The following is a 20376-nucleotide window of genomic DNA, read 5'->3' as shown; positions in this document are numbered from 1 at the left end:
GATCTACAAGGGTGTAAAAAGAGGTAGAGATACTTTGTACTTTTTGCATAAGTGAATAAAGTTTTTTGTATTTCAACTTTCTTTACTCAGGCTATTAGTTAGACTAACACATCCTACATAATTCTACACAAATTAATAACGATGAAAATATTTTAGGTTACCCATCAGTACTGACAAAAAGCATTAAATAATATATAAAATTCAAACACTGAAAATTAGTCACCTGGAGCCGCCAGTCAACTTAAGACGTTTTTTAATAACGTTATTTAGTTTACACAGAAGCCAGCAGGTCATCGTTAAACTAGTATAAACATTTGTCAGAACACCTCTTATCCAGGTTATATATACTGACCTTTACTCTCACCAGGATTTAAAGTCTATCATTTATCCCTAGGTTGGTAACTTTACTTACCAGATACCTATGTAAAGTTATTTTCAGAGCTGTTGATGGTGATTTAGGAGTGTAAGGTCTCTCAACATTAGGTGTCTGATGGGGCTGGGCAGGTTTATGGTCCCTTTGACGGAGTGGATGTAGAGGGAGACTCATGATTGTTTCTGTTCTCTCGCGGAGGCCATTAGTGTCGGAATTGTTTGAGTGTTAAGGAACCCCAATGATTGGTAAGAGTAACACATTGCTTTGGTTATTTAGACATATATAAATGAACTAAATTAGATAAATGATTAAAGGTAAGAATTAACACATACTAATATAAACTAAAAAGGAAATTATGTTTCTTTAATCTAAAAAGAATAATTTACAGGTGATATTGACTAATTACAGTATATGATCAATTCACATTTGTAAATTGATGCGTGTTAGTATAAAAGTATACCGTAGGAACACGATTATGTGGTGCCAAAGTATTATAATTTTTAATAAATGCTGGATATACGTTTAAGTGATGTCAACCAGTTTTATGTCCTGAGGTTTATTGTACGTGTCTTTAGATGAAATATTAAACACACTAGAAACGTCAACAATAGTGAATGTTGCTTGGGCCAAATTTCTGACATAAAAAAAAAACTACACATACTGCACACTACAGCGGACGACTGAGCACCTGGAAGCTAGGTTTCTAATTCTCGAGAGAAGGCATTACGTATGGCTCATGAGAGTATTATTATCAAAATGTTTCTTTCCCAAGTGCTCAGTGAGATAGCACCCACGCGTCACCGCTACAACAAGTACATACATAGATATTCAACACAGGATCTTAGTATAATTTGAACCATTACTTAAGGGAATAATTCCTTCAGATTATTCTGGAGTTTCATCCTAATCTAAAATCTTAAGGTACCCACATAAGGGAGTTTAACCCCTTTACCACTAGACGTCACTTAATATTTTATTTGGGTTACGCCAGTCGAGTTTACTAAGCACAGATATAGATCCTCGTACTCAAGGGGTTAAACAATCGTCCTCAAAATGCTGAACTATCGTCGTCAAAGAGTTCATCCCTTAGGGTAAAACCTTTCCCCAATTTCTTCGAAACTTAAAAAACTCATTGTACTTATGATACAACTCGTCATTAAAATTTGAGGTAGCTTGTTTTGAACGATGTGATTTATCGACCAGGAAGCTGATGTTAAATCCCAAATGGAATTCACAGCTTTTAAAGTATAACTCAAGGGGATACGAAACGATTGTAAATTCTTTAAATTATAATTTGGTCCTGGAAGATCCAGTGATTTGTAAACTTGACTAATTTTAAGTCATTATTTTCAGAGCGGTCTTTAATAGTGTTTACATCTATATTCTTGTTGTGCTATTCCTAATAGAATAATAGTGTTGGTATTAACAACGTGTAAGGGTGGACTTAACTATTTAATAATTATAACACAACACTGGTGTGACACACGGCAGCACTCCCACGACACACACACAGCTCACGGCAGGACTACACGCACAGCCCACGGCAGGACTCCCACAACACACACAGCCCACGGCAGGACTCCCACAACACACACAGCCCACGGCAGGACTCCCACAACACACACAGCCCACGGCAGGACTCCCACAACACACACAGCTCACGGCAGTACTACCACAGCACACACACAGCTCACGGAAGGACTCCCACAACACGCACAGCTCACGGCAGCAAGTGTTGACAGGGCCAGCCAGGAGTCTGACTGCCGGGGTCACGGGGTGATGGTTCGCTGCTGCTAGCTCACCTCCGTCGCACCACCTCGTAGTCCCGTCTCATTGGCCAGTCCCGTTATGACGCACTGTACGTTGATTGATGTCAGTAATTGCTGCTTGAACCAGCCAACGAGTCCTTAGCCAGCTGGTTCATAGACATGACATGACAATATGTTCCTTTCAACTGTCCTAACAAATAAGTAATTTATTAACCTTTGAAATATCTGCTCTATCATGGACTAGGCTTCGGAATTTATCCTAGAAGGACGTACAATTATCTTCTGACCTCTCTAAGTAGATACAGCGTTTCAAATCACTGCTAACTCACTCTCCTAAGATATCAGAATGAGTTACTTAAGCAATGTTGAGGATGTGAGGCTTCCATGACATATTAAAGGAAATGGTGAGGCTTAGCATATCTATTTTAGAATTTGGCAGAATGATTGTGTCCTGAAGTGGGATTGGTGAAAGATCATAAAATTTGGAAAGTGTAATTGGTAAATACTGTGTTTTATTACTATTAAATTTAACCAAGTTTCTACCTCCCCATTCGGAGATGCTGCACAGATCCGCATTGATAGATGAATTGATATCAGCTCTAGAAACAGGTCTAGTTTGAGAATTAGGGAGAAGGGAAAAATAAGAAGAGTGAAGAGTAGAATCATCAGCATAAGAATGGATAGAATTAGTCGTAGTGTGAAGTAAATCATTGATAAAAAAAAGAAGGAAGAGAGTAGGTGAAAGAAGAGAACCCTGTGTGACACCACTATTGGTAGAGAAAGATCGAGAGATCGATCCCTCGACAACAACTGCCATGAATCGGTTCTCAAGAAAGCTAGAAATTAGAGAACAAAGTGGGGGAGTGAAAACATAAGAAAGAAGTTTAGAAAGCAAAGACTTGTGCCATACCCTGTCAAATGCTTTAGAGATGTCGAGGGCCACGACGAAAGTTTCCCCATAATCCCTAAGAGATGATGACCAAAGATGGGAGCAGTAGGAGAGCAGATCACCAGTAGATCTCGCTTGGCGAAAGCAATACTGGTGATCCGACAAAAGAGAATGGCTTGATTCACCTTCTCACAATGGCCCGAGAACTTCGGCCCATTTATACACACCCAGGTCCTTTTCGCATTCGGTCACTATTCATGCAGTTTCATCGTCCCGTTGGGACATATGATACGCCTCCTTACCGTTGGTACGTCCCAAGTGCGTCCTCTTACACCTCGTGACATTGAATCTTAGCAGCCATTTCGTCGACCACTCCTGAAACTCACAGAGATCTTTTTGCGGCTCTTCACAACCTATTTGGTTCTTAATTTCCCTAATTAACTTGGCATATCTGCAAACATTTGTATGGGGGAGTGTATAGCTTTTGGCATGTCATTTATGAAACAAACAAACATCAATGGGCCCAATACACTGCCCTGTGGTACCACGCTTGTCACGGGTACGATTAATAACCACACACTGCTTGCGATTACACAGAAAGTCTCCGATTCACTCTAGACAACTTCCCCGAATTCCATACCTTTTCGCCAAGCTCAAATGCTCCTTCTTCAGGCTTGGTCGGTGTGACTACAGTCGATTCTTTCAACTGAAACAGAAGGAAAATGTGAAAAACATAATTAACAGGAGAAGAAAACCGAAGTTATGTTCTGTTAAATATCGTACTATACATCTTAATTACTGGACAGTGGTTCAGAAAGTAATTCATATTCCTGTTCACGACTTATACCGTGTGAGATACTGTGAATAGCATCTGGATCTTTGTCAAAATATGAAGTGTGCTCAACAGCCCATAAAACATGAAGCTAGAACTTATTTCTTGAGTCTGTCTGCTGCAGTAATAAAAGAGATCCGTTTTCTCTCGTGTGTTTCACATTACTCGTAACCTCATGTTGATATTTGTATATTTGAAAATACGAATAAATTGCGCTTCACCTTGCACAGGATGTAAGGGGGTGCCCAATAAACTAACCCCCGTGAGGGGCAAATTAAATAAATGCGCCTATGTTACTGTAAGATATGCATACCTGCTTACAGCTGAAACATTCAAGATCCATTGTGAGTGATGTTGAAAGCTTCAACTGTATTTACTTTTAGTAAAATTGTCAAACAAGTTCTTGTGTTAGAGCATACAATAGAGTGTAAGAATCCTATTTACCGCAATGCGAGACGCAGTTGAGTTCTATTCGCCACTGTAGTCAGACCGCTTTAATTCACAATCATCAGAGAATCTGATGATTTATTGAAATTAATAACAGTTTTGCATTTAAGAATGTCATTAATCATTTGAGAGAAACCTGTCAACCGCTCAAAGCTTGAAATGTTAATGGCCGGGCATCACTAGCCCCTTGTCCCTCTTTTGCTTCTTCAGCACAAAGTGCGAATGCCAGTGTACGCACTTTTTGCACTTTAATTATTGCATTACAAACTGAAACTCTGATTAGATTGTAAGCAATAGCCGTTAGAAATTTATCTGACCCACAAATCGGATTTTAATATCGCCCAATGTACAGGGTGTACAGTAATGAGTTAAATGAATGTGTACGAAAGTCTTGATGTCACGTCATGGCGAATATAACTATTGTCCGAGAGACGAGCAGCCAGTTCATTAATTCGCTCCTCATCGTCTCTCCGGTACCTAGTGCCTCACACCCGCCATATTAAGTGAATTTAACTCGGTTGAACTTTCTTGAATATATCAGTGTTCATGTTTTAAAATAGTTGAATGTCTTATGTGCCAAGTTATTAGTAAATTTTACTTTTTACTATACAAAAATGCCTGAGTACAGTCCTGCATTAAAGAAAAAGTATTGGTATTTTCTGGTAAAGGAGGATCAAGACCCCCAGGACCCCCTGGATCCGTCTTTGAAATGTCATTAGATAAGTTTTCTCCAGATCAGCATTTTGAATCCATACTAAATGCTTTTATTCAGAATATCGGTGTATTGATTCATAATATATTTTATAAAACTGCATTTACGACTATTAAAAATGTATACTAGGTACAATGTAACAAATTCATATATCTGAAGTGAGTGTGTGTGTGTGTGTGTGTGTGACAAATTATATTAGCATCATAAATCATGTTCAAATCTAAGGAAAATTCTTCAGTTATACGTATGATAGCATGCAAATTGTTTTGAATCTTAAGAATGATCAATTGATCAGGACTCTGTGATAGGCCTATAACATGCACATATAAGTGGAGAGCAGCTTACCTTGATAGAATAAGATAGCACAGCGAATATAAAGTAGGAACACAGAATCATATCCGCAACGCAGGCCAAACCGAAGAGAGTGTCGGCATCAACGAAGGCCATGACCATCGAGTAAATCTTGAGGAGCAATGTAAAACACTCTATCACCAACCACGGCGTCATCCATGCTGGCCGCTCCTGGAACCCGGAAGGTTAATCATAAAAGTCACGTCAAGTGTCAAGTCATGAGTGGTCACCTCACACACGTGTCAAGTCATGAGTGGTCACCTCACACACGTGTCAAGTCATGAGTGGATCATTCATTGAACGAATAGCTTCCTCTCTTATGAATACTGATGAAAAAGATGTGTTTAACCCCTCCCCTTTGTCCTGATCTGAGTACGTAACTACCACCTTCAAGTAGCAGATCTAATACGTCCACATGTGTCTTTAATTTCGACTTTGCGTAAAGGTATAAAGCTTGTAATCCGCATCTGTAACTGTTTTTCAGTCCTTCTACAGTCCGACTTTATTTTGTTCCTGAACCTTGTATGCATCTTGCTGACCTGCTCATCATTTATCTCGACCCACCTCTTGAATTTTTGAGATTTTTTTCTTACCCATGTCAACCTCCCCGTGATTCAAGTGTACCAATCTCCTTGTACGACTCACAACACAACAGACAGACACACACAACATACAAACGATATAAGAAAACCAGACACAAAACTCGGGTATCTTTTTCCTCTCTACCTTAACCAGAATATCAAAATATTTTCATCACTCACCTTTATGACACCAACGACGAGACTGATGCAAGACACAACACTGATGAACATAGGGATACATAATGCTAGCTGCCAGTCTACAAAAAGAAAATAAACCAATATTAGTAAGTATCGATGGACAATATAGATATATCAACATTATTCAAAAGAAATTATAGAAACACGAAGATTTAGTTACAGTCGAATAGTCTTTAAACTTAGAGCATTTGGAGGCTCTGAGAAGATGTTAAGGGCGTCTACTTGAGAAGATCAGTCACTTAAGAAAGGCGCCTATACTTTAGAGGTGAATCTGTTTAACAAGAATCTACACATCAATTTCTGGGTTACTTCTTTGTACCTCTATATAAAAAGACTCCCTCGGTATCATCACGTTAATCGACCTGGCTATTCAACAACATGTCCTACTTTAGACAACTGAGTTACAGAAAATAAGAGACAATTACATACCGTTTACTTTATCGAACTTTAGCAGAGTGAACCGGATGGATATTTCGAGGCATCGGGTTATCTGGGGAGAAACACATATGTAAACAAGAGACGAAAAAGACATTGATGACCGAATACAAATGGCACACACTGACACACACACACACACACACACGCACGCACGCACACTGACACACACACACACACACACACACACACACACACTCTAACATTCTACTTTTTTATCACTGAATTCTGTCAGATTTCTTTTGGTTCTTAAATTAGATTCTGTGATTAATTAAGTTCTTCTCTGTTGAAATGGTCGATTGTAATTAAAACTGTCGCATACCTTACTTCCTTAATTGTGATTATTACCTTTAGGTATTTCTCTCTAGCATATATATTGTATATTCCTGTAGCCCACAAAATTTCTGTCCATAAAGCTTTACACTAATCACTACTAGACTTTTACATCAAAGGGATAGGTGTTCTTGTTATAGCACTACTACACTCCATCAAACATTACTAAACTCAAAGTACTGGAGACTCTAGGCAGCTCGCCCCCACCAGAGTACTTCAGTGACATAACGCTTAGGTTAGGTTGAGAAGTTTGAGTAGCGGATTCTAGTGATTCTACGGCAAACTGTATTTACTATTGTCACCTAAGAACCTTGGCTTACAATATGAAGTCTTATTTTTTCAGGTGTACAATACGTTAAGGTTAAGGTCATTCAAAACCTACAACTCCCTTTTTCCCATTAAGTCATCTGTCTGTCTGTCTGTCTGTCTGTCTGTCTGTCTAATCTATCCATCCATCCATCCATCTATTCTTTAACCATTACCTTAATTCCAATCTGTCATTTGCTAACGTTACAAATACATACCATCCATAGGAGACCAATGAAGAGGGCACCAGTACTCAGGTCAAAGCAGCAACAGCACTTCGTCAACGCCCACTGGTCACGCATCTTGGCCTTCACCAACCAGGGAGAACTACAAACCCATTACTACACACAAGCAATGACATTAACAAAGTTTAAATAAACCAAGTGTACCAACGCGTTTGGGCGGAGCTTAATATGTGACGTCGTTGGAGTGGATACTGGTCACCCTACTGTACTAGATAGTCTTGCCATCTATCCTGAGTTTGTATTCCCCTAGTACACTATCTTTCAGTTAACCACTTGAACTTCTCATATATTTATAATGTTTATGATATTCCTATTATTATTATTAAAAATGTATTATTATTATTATTATTAACAATTCTCTTCCTCCTCTCTTTATTATTATTTACAATCTTGTGATTTTGCTGCCAGTATCAGTGTAAAATCAATTAAGTAATCATACGCAAATGAGCTAGTTATTTACTGGCGGGGGGAGGGGGGGGGGGCAGAAGGAATACACGAATTAAATAAAATAGTTAAAGAAAATAATAACAATTGTTAATGATTATAATTATCACCATCCTCTCTCTCCAAGCTATTACAGTAAATCAGTGAATACAAGCATATATGTGTTGAGGTTTTCAGTTTATCAATATGGCCACTAGATATATTCCAGATGACTAGGCTATACCTGTACAACAGTTTCAAGCAACAAATAGGTACTGGTCTCTACACATCCGGTTTCCTGGTCGAAAGTTACTTCAGGGAATTTAAATTTAAACCTGCAAATGGCTCTCAAGTATTGCCCTCCCTCCTGTTGCATCCCATATATTTGCTGCATGCACAATAAAATCCAACCTTTTCTCTGTTTTTCATCCTTGAAATGTAGCAACCAGTCGAGAAACAGAATGAGTCAATTACAATGTCACAAGGCCATTCAGTCATCATGGGAAACTAAAACTGTTCTATTAAAAACTTTCCTGCTCTTGAATTTCGTTTGTGTCTGTATCATTGTAAGGAGGAGTCAACTGCTCCCCTAATCAGATGATCGACATTAAGGAGAACATTTTGATTCTCAGGTTTGATCTCCACCAGTGCTGAGAATCCTTGTTCTGAAAGTTATATAGCGGCCAAGTGAACAAGAATGAACAAGACTTGATCTGACGGTGATCTGTAATCAGGAAAATCAACTCGAGGTATTCATAAGTTGCCAAAGTGCTGGTATTCGAGAGTTGTGCAAGTTAAAAAGTGACTCCATGACGTTCCCAGATGAGCCACTTTCATATACTCCGACACAAGTGGATTCATTGTCCATATGTCAACAAATCAGCTTCACCTACTGGGTAAAAGCTCTAGATGAATGAGGAAAAAGTCCTTCACCTTCCCGCTAAATAAGAAGTCTCATCCCTCCTACTGACTGTTCTAAAAGAAGTCGTTCAACTGGACCAAGTGGAAAAAATAAGTACGTCTCTCGGGAACAGTCATCGGCCTTCAATTTTGCATAAACACCCATCAATCCAGGTGCATTATCAGTCCTAAATGCACCTCACTGCTCCATTGCACCAGTATTGCACTCACCGAGGTCAATCGTATTTAAAAAATTTACCACACACCTTGATTTATAATATCATAATACTATTTAATTACTATACCTAACAACTATTAAATAAAAATATCATTATTCACATTAATCAATAAGCTTAAGCTTCTGTTTCCGAAATCAACTTTGAAATCTTATAAGTGGAGCTCACACACTACACCATTTTGACTTACGAAGTTTGAGGGTCTTTATATCATTCCCTGACAGTGAAAAATACTTTACAAACCTCACTCAAGTAATCATCTACCCCTTAGTGCATTATGTTAAAAACGCCTTACTTCCTTCTACCTTCCATGAATTATTATCAACCGAGTTCTTGAAATGCGAGATCACTGCCGCTGAGAACGGAATGGTTGTTTGGTTTTGTCTTTGGTAAGGGTGCGATGCTTTTCAATACCATTTAATTTTTCAGTCGATGTGTAATTACAAAAAAAAGTTGTATAGATAATCCCTGCTTCCACCTATTGGAGATTAGCTTGAACATGTTTTATTTTTTTACTCAACTATTACTTCTATTCATCATTCACTTCATCCTTCAACTCGTCAGTGTATCAACACATTAATTGATAAAAAATATACAAAACTTATATTAATTAAAGAAAGTTAATATATAAATAGGAAACAAATGCTTCAAAGATTTCCATTTATAATGTTACTTTAAAACAGGGGTTCTTAACCTGGGGTCCATGGAGGGGCTTCAGGGGGTCCGTGAAGGTCAGATAAAAATTTAACATTTATATTCAAGCCAAACAACAACAACCTTCACATTGAAATGAACTTTTGAGCAGAATTAAAGTTTTGTTTTGTTTATTTTGCAAAAGATCATTGTATTTCATTTCTGTATTGAGTGGCCATTAATTTTTGCATAAAAAAGTGTGAAACATAATTCTTTGCTAAGATTGTTTACTTTATTCATACTTTGTGTATGTCATACACTGTATGAGGCAATGAATTTTCAATAAAATAAAGTATATTCATTGCATGCAAAGTTGTGTGTATGTGCTTATGTGCATTTTTCTAGGGAGGGGGTCCATAGCTTTCACCAGATTCTCAAAGGGGTCCGTGACTCAAAAAAGGTTAAGAACCACTGCTTTAAAATGTTACTTACCGTATTCAAATTTAACGCTAGTCTCTTGTGTTCATAAATACTGTACTGTATATTACACCTTGCCCAATATACCATCACAGACCACAATACACCGCGACACACCACCAATTTTTCATTCTATTTATAACAATCATAATCTCTCAACAATGGAAAATTATTCTTTTCGCGCCTATATACAAAAAAATATCTATTATTTCTCATCTATACGTCTACCACTCATCCTATCATTCTCATTAACCTGTATGAGAAGCTCTGGTGTAGGATATGGATTATATTAGTTTGCCAACCTGTTTTTGGTATCCACAGTAACTTTTCGAACGCAGGAATTTCACCCTCGTCAGTAACCCCGTGAGAAAGAGCTAATATAAACTCCTGCTAAGAATGACACCCTTTATTTTCTGTACCACGTTACACAATACTGCTCAGGGATATGACAAGACACGGGGTAACACTCCAGGATACATCAAGGAACGCAATAACACTCTTGAACATCAGGAACACATATAACACTCTTAGAGAATCCATACTGTTCGCGTTTGGGTGTTGGTCTGTCGCGGGGTCGCCCAAGTCGCCCACTCGTCTAGCGAGCAGAAAGCCTTGCGGGCTGCGCAGTTCGATAATCAAACTGTTGACGCCAACCTCGTATTTTTTTTTGGGGGGGGGGCACAACTTAACAATATTAAAGTTGTTTCACTCCATCGTAATTCTGCCATTTTACTCAGATTTTCGATAAGGGATTAAACCTGGGTTTATCATGTCTGTCTCCACTTGTATACAGTAATTCCGGTGTCATAAAATTCACCAGAAGTTTTCACCACAAAGGCCACAATAATTGTAGGACGCCCGCGTTCTTCCTTAAGTGACGTAACAACAGAGGTGAGTTTCCCATAGGTATGTCCCTTCTCTCGGTACTGCATAGGACTCAGTACAGTAATGTTCTGGGAACTGGGTGAAGTAGAGACGTAATCGCACAAGATAGAAACAATAAAAGATATTTTTTGTGTGCGGTGGAAGCAGTTATGGGCAAAGAGAAGGAGCCCAGGCGAACACTGATTAGCCTCGAGTAAAACTTACTCACCCACCCAAGCGATGCTCTACTAGCGACGGGTGAACACTTCTAACTTGCGTAAAAACTAACTAAACCGGTGTAAACCTTTTAGCTTCATGAAAATTAACTAGCCACAGGCGAAAGGTTAGTGCCCCAAACAAAGAGTTAATACCCACAAGCGTTCATTTACTAGTCAGGATAATCAGTTACTAGCCTTGGCGATCAAATACTAGCCTGGGCGATCAGTTACTAGCCAGGACGATCAGTTAACAGCCTGGGTGACCAGTTCCTAGTTTATGGGAAAAGTTATCAGCCGAGAAAACTGTTCAAACTCAAACACAAATGCAGGTGATCTCATATTAGAAGAAGGTAGGAAAACTGGAGAAATAAATGTGCATTGCTCACACAAAAGAAAAAATGAAGAGCAGTAAGGTCAGACACTCCACGATCAAAAAGCTGTTCTCTCTCTCGGTGGTGAGCTTCAGTTGAGTGCGGCTCATCATCAGGTGGTGGATCTAGTTCAGGGAGAAGAATTTCAGGTTTTTAGTATCAGGAGGTCACCCATTAATCTGGTGAGAGGAGTATCTGTTTTGGGGAGTGTATTCCCTCTGGGGCGGGAGGGATGGGGGGTGAGAGGACACTTACCAGCAAGAGTAGTGGAGCCTTCTGGACCGGGATATCACTTATAGGTCGTACATGTCGGAGGCCGCCTTCGTACACTATCTATAAATACAAGATACAATCACACAAACACAGCTCCACGGACACACTCACCGGTAGTTAACTGGTTACAGTAATGACTGAGGAGGCCTGGAGTAGGAATGTCAATAGAGTCAAGAAATGTAGTCTAACTGGTGAGAAGGAACCGCGAGTGTCCAAAGAAGAAGGAACATAGGTAATCGGCCCCGACTTTGATAAGTAAAGAGTTATATCTCACTGACTAACTCATAACTGATTATTAACACTAGATAGCACTGAAGACGTTGCAGTACGATACTTTGGGTCTGGGATGTTCACAATCTTATCCGTGTGGAGGTGGTGGAGGAGACTGAACAAGTGTGTGGACTGCGGGGTCTTTGGGGACAGTAGCCAGGTACAGCTCTAGGTGAGTGGGGTAAACACTGTTATAGTGTTCTTTTATTGTTAATACTTCGGAGAAAATAGAAGAAATATTAATATTTTTTTTTAATTTCTAAGTTTAAAAGTATTAATGTGTAAAATTAGTTGCAATCATTCTTAAAACCTTAGGCATACGTATGGAAGAACAGCTCAGTGGCTCTTAGAAGTGATGGAGGATTGTGGTGACGATGTGTTGTTAAGATGATAAACAGAAGATTGCTGCAAAGTTAAATGAGGAGTAAGGAGTTTAAGAGATCATAGAGGCTTTTACTTTTATCCTCTTCGCCATTGATCGGCAAGTTGGCAAATACTGGGCTTGCACCGGCTCCTGAATATACCGGAACCTGCTCCAGTGTTGGTCAAGTCTGGCTGGCCTTGAATGAGCTCACACTTGGTGCCGTCACAACACTCTCTGGCGGGTTGTTCCTAGAGTTCACAATTCTTGTAGCCGCTCACGGCCAGACTGGGATGGGAGTGTGGGGTAATGTTAATTCGGTCATACCTGGAAATACATGACCCATTATCTGTTGTTTGTACCAAACACAACATATTTAGCTCACATCCACCAACAATAACAATCACGTGATTAACCTTCCAAGTTGGCTTGAGTCTGAATACAATAATACAATTGTTCAACAGTCATTTGTGACGAGTCTGTTGGTATAACGTGCGTGAGTACAATGGCAGACGATTAAGGGGTGAGTTATCACCGTAGACTGAACTCTGTGGTTTCCATAGACAATCACAGTATGTTTGAGTTAGGTCACTGATGCACAGTTGCTTGATAATAGAAGTCGTCTCCGGACAAAGTAATATATAACCTAGTCTGCTCACTGCACTACACAAACTGACCCTTGTAATGTTTACCACTAGTCCTTATCCGAGTGCTAATGGATGTGGCGTTGACGAAGCCACCTACTTCAATAACACTCCTCACTCTCTCGCTTCTCTCTCTCCATCTCTCTCCTCCGTTACCACACGAGATGCGGTAAGAGCTCTCACTCCGAAAAAGTTTGCCCTCACAGTTCTGGAACTTGCGGTATAGACACTCGACTGAGTAGTGCCCATTGAGATGTTTATACACCTCAATTAGGTCACCCCTTGCCCGTCTGTAGTATAAGCTAGGCAATTGCAGGCGCTCTAATATCTCATGGTAACTGAGGTGTCGAAGTGCCGGCACCAGTCTGGTGGCCCTCCTTTGGACATTTTCAATCAACTGACAGTCCCTAGCATATCTCGGGGACCAGACTCCAGGCGGGCAAGCACCTCACTCAAGATCGTTTCGAGGGACTTGTGTAAGCGAACATCGCTAAGGAGTATCATTCGTTAAGTATTAGGGACTATAATTCATTAAGTATTAGGGATTACAATTCGTTAAGTGTCAGAAAGTATCATTCGTTAAGTTCATTCAGGAAGAGTCAGGATTGTGTATGTAGATCTTCAACTATTTGTATAAACGCGAATCGATTCTGAAGCAAGATAATAAAATGGCACTATTACGTGCATACGACACTCAGAGCTCCACTAGTATACAGAATATCTTGAACTGCTCAGTATTTGGTCAGTCGTCTCTTGAAAGTCAGAACAAAATAATCTGATATGGCTCTCTCTCTCTCTCTCTCTCTCTCTCTCTCAAGTACTGCATAACCAACGAAATAAAAAAGCATTACATGGGTGCAGGAAGGACAGTACGCAGGCAAACATTATATCTCCACGTTCGTAACAAAACACACGAAGGAGTCGGTGAAGTGGTACCCCTATACATGAGAGTAGAGGTTGAGTGGGCTGGTGCACGCTGATAGGGGAAACACTCATCACATCAGACTCTTAGCGGTTCAAGAGCAACACTTTAAAATTAAGATTTCTATCTGTCTCTCGTAATTGAACGTATTTTTTTTTTCATATCTGGTAGACGTGTTCATAAGGACGGCAGACTCTCGATACTGGTGAATGACGTGCACTGGTGACCGGCCAGGAGACAACAAGTAGAGGTGTTGTAGTGTGTGTGTTATGAGGGAGATGAACAGAGCCTCTACAACAACTATGTCTGCCAGGTAGACACGCGTGAAGAACGCTGGTGTGCTCTATCAGTATTTAAAGATTCGAACGGGATATACTTATTCGGGTCATCGAAAAAAAAATCCTGTTTTTCTTGACAGAACTTTGTTTAAAAAAAACGTGTAAAGAAAGGTTGCTCGTAGAAAGCGTGTTGTTGTTGTAATTTTATTACTGCGCTTCAACAATTAAGGTCATTAAGCACGTAGCCTGGTTACCAATTACACCATTCCATCAAAAACTAAAAATTATGAGAGAGGGGCATAATTAAATTTACGAACACGCGTCTAGGACACAGTTATATGTACTGTATAAACACATTTGTGAAAGGCAAGTGCACGTGTAAGTATGGTGGTGGTATGAACAAGTGTGTGGTGTAAACAGAAGTTGAAATTTTACACAGAGAATCCCTGTTTTAAAAGTGAGTTATTTATCAAGAGGAGTCAAATATAAATTTAACGTGACTTGTACTCATCTTCGGAATGACTCTAATGTTTTTTTTTATCTCAAAAAGTTCTTGTTTTTATGTATAACTGCAAGAGCTTGACATTGCAAGAAGTAAAAGCATCAGCCCTAGAGTTGTTGTACATGGCGCTGACGTGTGGTGTTAGTTTTTCAGAGGGTGTCCGAGCAGAGTCTGTGGAGGATGTTGTGGACGCTGGACAAGGTGGTGCGGGTGATGTTCTGGGGAGGGGTGAGCGCCTTGCTGGCCACGTTGCTCAGCGCCTTGGGGGTCGTCTCCTGCCTGCTGGCCTTCATTACTCTCTGGCTCCTCACTGCTGCCTCCTACTTGTACAAGGCTGATATGAAGGTCAGTTCACTTCTGCTTCCCTACTCTGAGTACAGTAACCTACCACAAAAACGAACTTGAACGTTATCTGGTGACTTACGTAATTTGTCCTGATTTCTAAATGTGTGTGGGATGGGGTCATTCTGCAGCCCATGTCTAATAATATTATTTGTTCGCTGTCTGGAATTGTGGCATTAAGAGCGAATAACAATACACTTCAAACAGATTAAAATAAAATGAAGATCTAATATTGTTTATATCCCAGAACTTTTCAATGTTTTTATTTATATAAAAAGCCTTCCAAACTCGGTATTTCAGGTATCAGTGTCAGGGAAGTCGGTGGTAGTGACGGGCTGCGACACCGGCTTTGGCAACACCTTGGCACTCCACCTGGACAAACTGGTTAGTGGAACTCTTACTTAAAGCAGTGCAGGTTCTCAAGGTCGTTCCTAAAATACTCCAATTATGACTTCATTCTTGTAATCTTCTCAGTCTTACTCGTTTTCTAAATTTCACCTCAGTTGTATCCAGTACGGTACTTAAAAACGTGAAGGGCAAGTTATCTGTGTAGGTCTAATTTTATATTTACATTGGATTTGTGTTTGAAGGAACAATGATGCTACACACTCGCCTGCCTGGTAGCTTCCTATATGGATTATGCACTATCGTGACTATCCTCTGGTAGCATTCAAAGGTTGCCGTCAAAACGTCCACGTTCCCCTGTCCACAGCGTCCAAGATCTTAAGTGCGCGCCTGTAACTGTTGCTTGGCAGTCCTCAGCAATCCAGAGAAAGAACAAAAATCTTATCTGTTTTTATTTTGTTTATGATGGCGTTATCTAGCTTCTTAGATGACCAAAGTTACAACTGTAGATGACTTTGCAGAACAACTACATATTCTCTCAAGGTCACTGGAAGGCGACTATGTACCCATGACAACGGCAAGCGCACCAACCTTCGCCCTACTAAACTCTGTACTTGAACAATTCTTCTGATGTTACATGATGCACTTTGACATGAAGACGAATTGTTTCTGAGGCATAAGTTTTATTTCGTATGCACCAGAATGCATGTGTACAGTACATACACCACACATATTCCCGCGTCATTTAAAGCGCTCCGTGACCCTCACCTTACCTTGATCATTACGTGGATACAGTGCACGCACAATGTTGTTTGTGTTTAACTGGGCTTGTCGTGTCCATGCATATAATTTCCTGGTGTTGTTGTTGGTATTGGTGTGGAGGTACAGTCACCAGGTGAGCCGTGTCACCAGCCTCCTCCTCCTCCTCCCACAGGGGTTCCGGGTGTTCGCAGGTTGCCTGCATGCTGGAGGTGAGGGCGCCAACCACCTCCGTCGGGAGGGGTCCAGCCGCCTCCACGTCCTACAGATGGACGTCACCAACCAGGAGCAGCTCGACAAGGCTGCCCAAGAGGTCAAACACCTGCTGCCCGAAGGAGGTAAGAATGTTAAACACCTGCTGCCCGAGGGACATAAGAATGTTAAACTATCACCAAATTGAAAAAAAAAGATAAACCTAACCTAACCCCACGTTAGCTCCTACGTTGAGCGAGTCAATTTATATTTATGTTATTCTAATATAATCAGTAGATACTTTTCAACTTAAACATTAAATTTAAACAGAAGTTACAAAAATACGAAAAATATTTAATACTTAGATTTTAGATTATAAATAATTCTGTATGGACCGTCACTTTATAAACAAACGGTTAACATCAAAACTATCAGGTGAGTTTTTGTTCCCCATTTTTCTTTAGTGGTGAGTTTATGTAGAGTGAGTGTAGCCTGCCGGTGGTCGCGTGCTGCAATGGTTAAAACACGTCACACCGCAGGAATATGGGAGAAAAGTGTTGTGGGTCCTTTGGTACACATCGGACCTAAGATGACAATTTGTAATATTCCCCCTTCCTCCGTGCAGAGGGCTTGTGGGGCTTGGTGAACAATGCTGGTATTTGCACGTTGGGCCCCATCGAGTGGGTCTCCATGAAAGACTTCAGGAGGGATCCAGAGGTCAACGTGTTCGGCCTCATCGCCACCACCAAAACTTTCTTGCCACTTATCCGTCAAGGAAAAGGTTAGTTAAGATCAAAGGCGAGCGAAGGTAAAGGCTGAGATCAAGGGTGCTAGGATGGGGGGGATTTAATCTCAACTAGATGTCAGAGATAGAAATATTAGTAAGTTGGTGAGGAAGTGTGAGGTATGAGTGATGTTTGACGTATAAGGGACTTCATCTTTGTCTTGTGTTAATTATTCACGATATGCAGGTCGTGTTGTAAGTGTAGCCAGTGTGGCGGGCCGCCTTAGTTGCGCTGTTATGGCTCCCTACTGCGCCTCCAAGTACGCAGTAGAAGGTTTCAACGACGCCTTAAGGTGAGTTACTGTACTGTTTATCACTTATGCTCTCAATGAAAGAATTATAAAAAAAAATATCAACACTATTAAAACTGCACCAATAACCCGCAGCGAATAATGGGTAAATGGCGTAGAAAGTGTCTAATAATTTTATAAGTGTCTAATTTTATTCTATACTAAAGTACATGTCTTAAAACTATGTAAATCAAAATCTACTTTTGTGAACATAATGGAACACTTGTTTTTAGTGATAATTCCTGCATTCTTGAGCTGTTTTTAGGTGTACGGAGCTGCTGAGTAACTAACAGGGTCTCCTTCACCCCCGCCAGGCAGGAAATGCGTCAGTTTGGTGTGGCTGTGTGTCTCATCGAGCCTGGAAACTTTGGTGCTGGTAATGTATATGTCTTTCTCATGAGTCCAGCCATAACTACAGGAGTGGTGTATGTGTCACTGTAGAACTGTAGGTTTAATGTATTATCTTGGTCAATCACTGGCTAAACAAATTATTCTTAGAAGTTAGACCAACACTACAACTTTTAGAAACAGATCAAAATATATAGGACTCCGGAATTAAAAGTTGTATTGAGTTAATCATTTTTATTTAATTTGTCTCAGAGCCTAAAATAGGCTTGGATAAGGTGTACTTTGAATAATCTGGAGAATATATGGGAAAAGGAGGAAATCCCCCAAGCTCTTAAAAACGCATCCATCGTCAATATTTATAAGAACAAGGGAGATCAGTCAGACTGTGGCAACTATTGCGGGATCCCGCTGCTGTCCGTAGCTGGCAAGATTATCGCCCTAGTCTTCCTGAACAGACTTCTTCCCAAGGCAGAAAATTTCCTCCCAGAAACACAATGTGGCTTTAGACCATCACGTGGCACCACTGACATGATCTTTGTTGCCCGCCAGATACAGGAAAAGTGCAGATAACAGCGTCGTGACCTGTACATGGCCTCCATCGACTTTACCAAGGCCTTCGACTCGGTCAACAGGAAAGCCCTCTGGTGGACCCTCAGCCGTTTTGGCTGTTCACCAAAATTTATCGCCATTGTAAGAACTCTACGATGGCATGAACGGCAGTGTTCTGTACAACGACACCCAGTCTGAGTTTTCCCCATCCAAATGGAGGTAAAACAAGGATGTGTACTGATACCAACTCTCTCTTTCATTTTCTTGGCTGCCTTCCTTACTCGTGCCAGTGCCAATTTAGTCAGTGGGGTGGACATCCACTACCGGATGAAGGGACTTTTCAACATAAGACGACTCCAGTCAGGAACTAAGGTGTCTGCAGCTTCCATTACTGAACTTCAGTATGCAGACGACCCCAACCTCATCGCTCACACTGAATGCGATCTACAGGAAATCCTGACCACCTACGCAGATGTGTATGAACACTTTGGTCTTGAGGTGAATGTACGTAAGACTCAGATTCTCTTTCAGCCTGCCCCTGGTTCAATCACACCTCCACCATCCATCCAGCTTAATGGTGCTACCCTCTCTAATATTACCCACTTTCAATATCTCGGCTCCCACCTGTCCACCACAGCGGACATCCATGAAGAGATTCAACGTCGGATCAGACGTGCATCTCAAGCTTTTGGCATATTCCGTACCCATGTCTTCAGCTGTAGGGAGCTGAAATTATCTACAAAGTCGCACTTATATCGAGCAGTGGTCGTCCCCACCCTGCTATGCAGCGAGGCATGGGTCACACACAGGAGACACCATAAGGCATTTAAAAACTTTCACCAACGTAGTCTACGTTCCATCCTCCGAGTTCACTGGGAAGACACGAGAACAAATGCCAGTATTCTCGCTAACACCAACTGTAGGAGCATCGAGGCTACCATTATCCATGAACAATTAAGTTGGACTGGCCATGTTACCCGCATGGGCGACAGTAGACTGCCAAAGCAGCTACTTTACAGTCACCTAACGTGCAACAATCTGTGGACGACACTGCTGGTCCCGTAACGGCCTCTCGAGTCACCTCAGAGCTCACCAACGAAGGTGACATCCTTAATAACTCATATCAATGTATTATAGCTGGATGATCGTCATACTCGATTCCGAGTGACAGCAAAGTAGTAGTAGTAGTAGTAGTAGTAGTGGAGGCCATTTAAAAAAGAAAGAAAAAAGTAGTAGTTGTAGTAGTAGTAGTATGTGTGTGTGTACTAGCTCAATATGACTAAAAGTGTAACCCAGTAATAAAAGATTTACGGACCCGACAGGCACGTTGCTCTTCACTACAAACGACGCAGGGGACAGGCGGGTGCTGGAGGGAGTTAGTGAAGACCTCAAGAGGGACTACGGCGACGCCTACTTCAAGCGAGTGGAAAAATTTCTGAAATTCTTTCGCATGTCTGGGGTAAGTGAGGACACCTGTGCAGTCCATATGTTTGTAGGTGCAGTGAAGTGGGCAGTAAATTAATGTCAGTAGCAAATTTGCTGAAACAAAAAGAAACAATTAAGAATGAAAGTCTACCATTCAGTGATGAGTTAAACTGTTAAATGAAAAAAAAAAGAGATACCCAAAAATATGTAGGGGTCGCAGGGGGGTGATGGAGGAGGGTAGGGGTAAGGGGAGGGGGAGGGGGAGGGACTCTTTTTCTCCCTCTTCTTCCCTCCTCACCTCACACACCGGCAAACTGAAAAGGAGAAATAGAAAAGCCTAAGATAAGTGTGCCAGAGAGGTGTGAGGGGACGGGAGGTGTCTGGGCGCTATCCTTTATCCTCCTCACGTTCTCTCTCATAAGGGTGACATAGAGAACGATGTTTAGAAGGAACTTGGTCAGTGAGGTAGCCAACGTCAGGCCAAAAACACACAAAAAAG

General features: G+C 40.8%; 2 protein-coding genes across 2 annotated transcripts in view; one reads left to right on the top strand and one right to left on the bottom strand.

Moving 5' to 3' along the window:
- Window positions 1–3181: 3181 nt before the first annotated feature.
- LOC121867317 lies at window positions 3182–10714 on the bottom strand. The gene is made up of 6 exons (XM_042367227.1): window positions 10443–10714; window positions 7445–7534; window positions 6582–6642; window positions 6135–6211; window positions 5368–5544; window positions 3182–3737 (listed from the first exon to the last, which is right to left on the bottom strand). The coding sequence occupies exons 2-6, from the start codon at window positions 7526–7528 to the stop codon at window positions 3621–3623; spliced, it is 516 nt and encodes a 171-aa protein (XP_042223161.1). The 5' UTR covers window positions 7529–7534; window positions 10443–10714; the 3' UTR covers window positions 3182–3620.
- A 1488-nt stretch (window positions 10715–12202) lies between these two features.
- LOC121867125 overlaps window positions 12203–20376 on the top strand; it is a 28312-nt gene continuing 20138 nt past the window's right edge. Inside the window, exons 1-8 of the mRNA XM_042366881.1 lie at window positions 12203–12308; window positions 14989–15188; window positions 15486–15569; window positions 16465–16627; window positions 17107–17262; window positions 17453–17558; window positions 17870–17931; window positions 19775–19911. Of these exons, the coding sequence (XP_042222815.1) occupies window positions 15024–15188; window positions 15486–15569; window positions 16465–16627; window positions 17107–17262; window positions 17453–17558; window positions 17870–17931; window positions 19775–19911 (873 nt within the window). The 5' untranslated portion in view covers window positions 12203–12308; window positions 14989–15023. The remainder of the gene's footprint in view (window positions 12309–14988; window positions 15189–15485; window positions 15570–16464; window positions 16628–17106; window positions 17263–17452; window positions 17559–17869; window positions 17932–19774; window positions 19912–20376) is intronic.

This window comes from Homarus americanus, unplaced genomic scaffold (genome assembly GCF_018991925.1).
Source record: "Homarus americanus isolate GMGI-L3 unplaced genomic scaffold, GMGI_Hamer_2.0 scaffold6317, whole genome shotgun sequence".
Classification (NCBI taxonomy): domain Eukaryota; kingdom Metazoa; phylum Arthropoda; class Malacostraca; order Decapoda; family Nephropidae; genus Homarus; species Homarus americanus.
Note: the sequence above shows the minus strand (reverse complement) of the source record. Positions and strands in the feature narration are given on the sequence as shown.

Bases quoted from the DNA above. Each gene is read 5' to 3' on its own strand.
- LOC121867317 (XM_042367227.1), bottom strand. From the start codon at position 7,528: ATGCGTGACCAGTGGGCGTTGACGAAGTGCTGTTGCTGCTTTGACCTG. The intron at 6,212-6,581 runs GTATGTAATTGT...TTCTTTTTGTAG, and splicing joins AAAGTTCGATAAAGTAAACG to ACTGGCAGCTAGCATTATGT. The intron at 3,738-5,367 runs GTAAGCTGCTCT...CTTCTGTTTCAG, and splicing joins TGCTATCTTATTCTATCAAG to TTGAAAGAATCGACTGTAGT.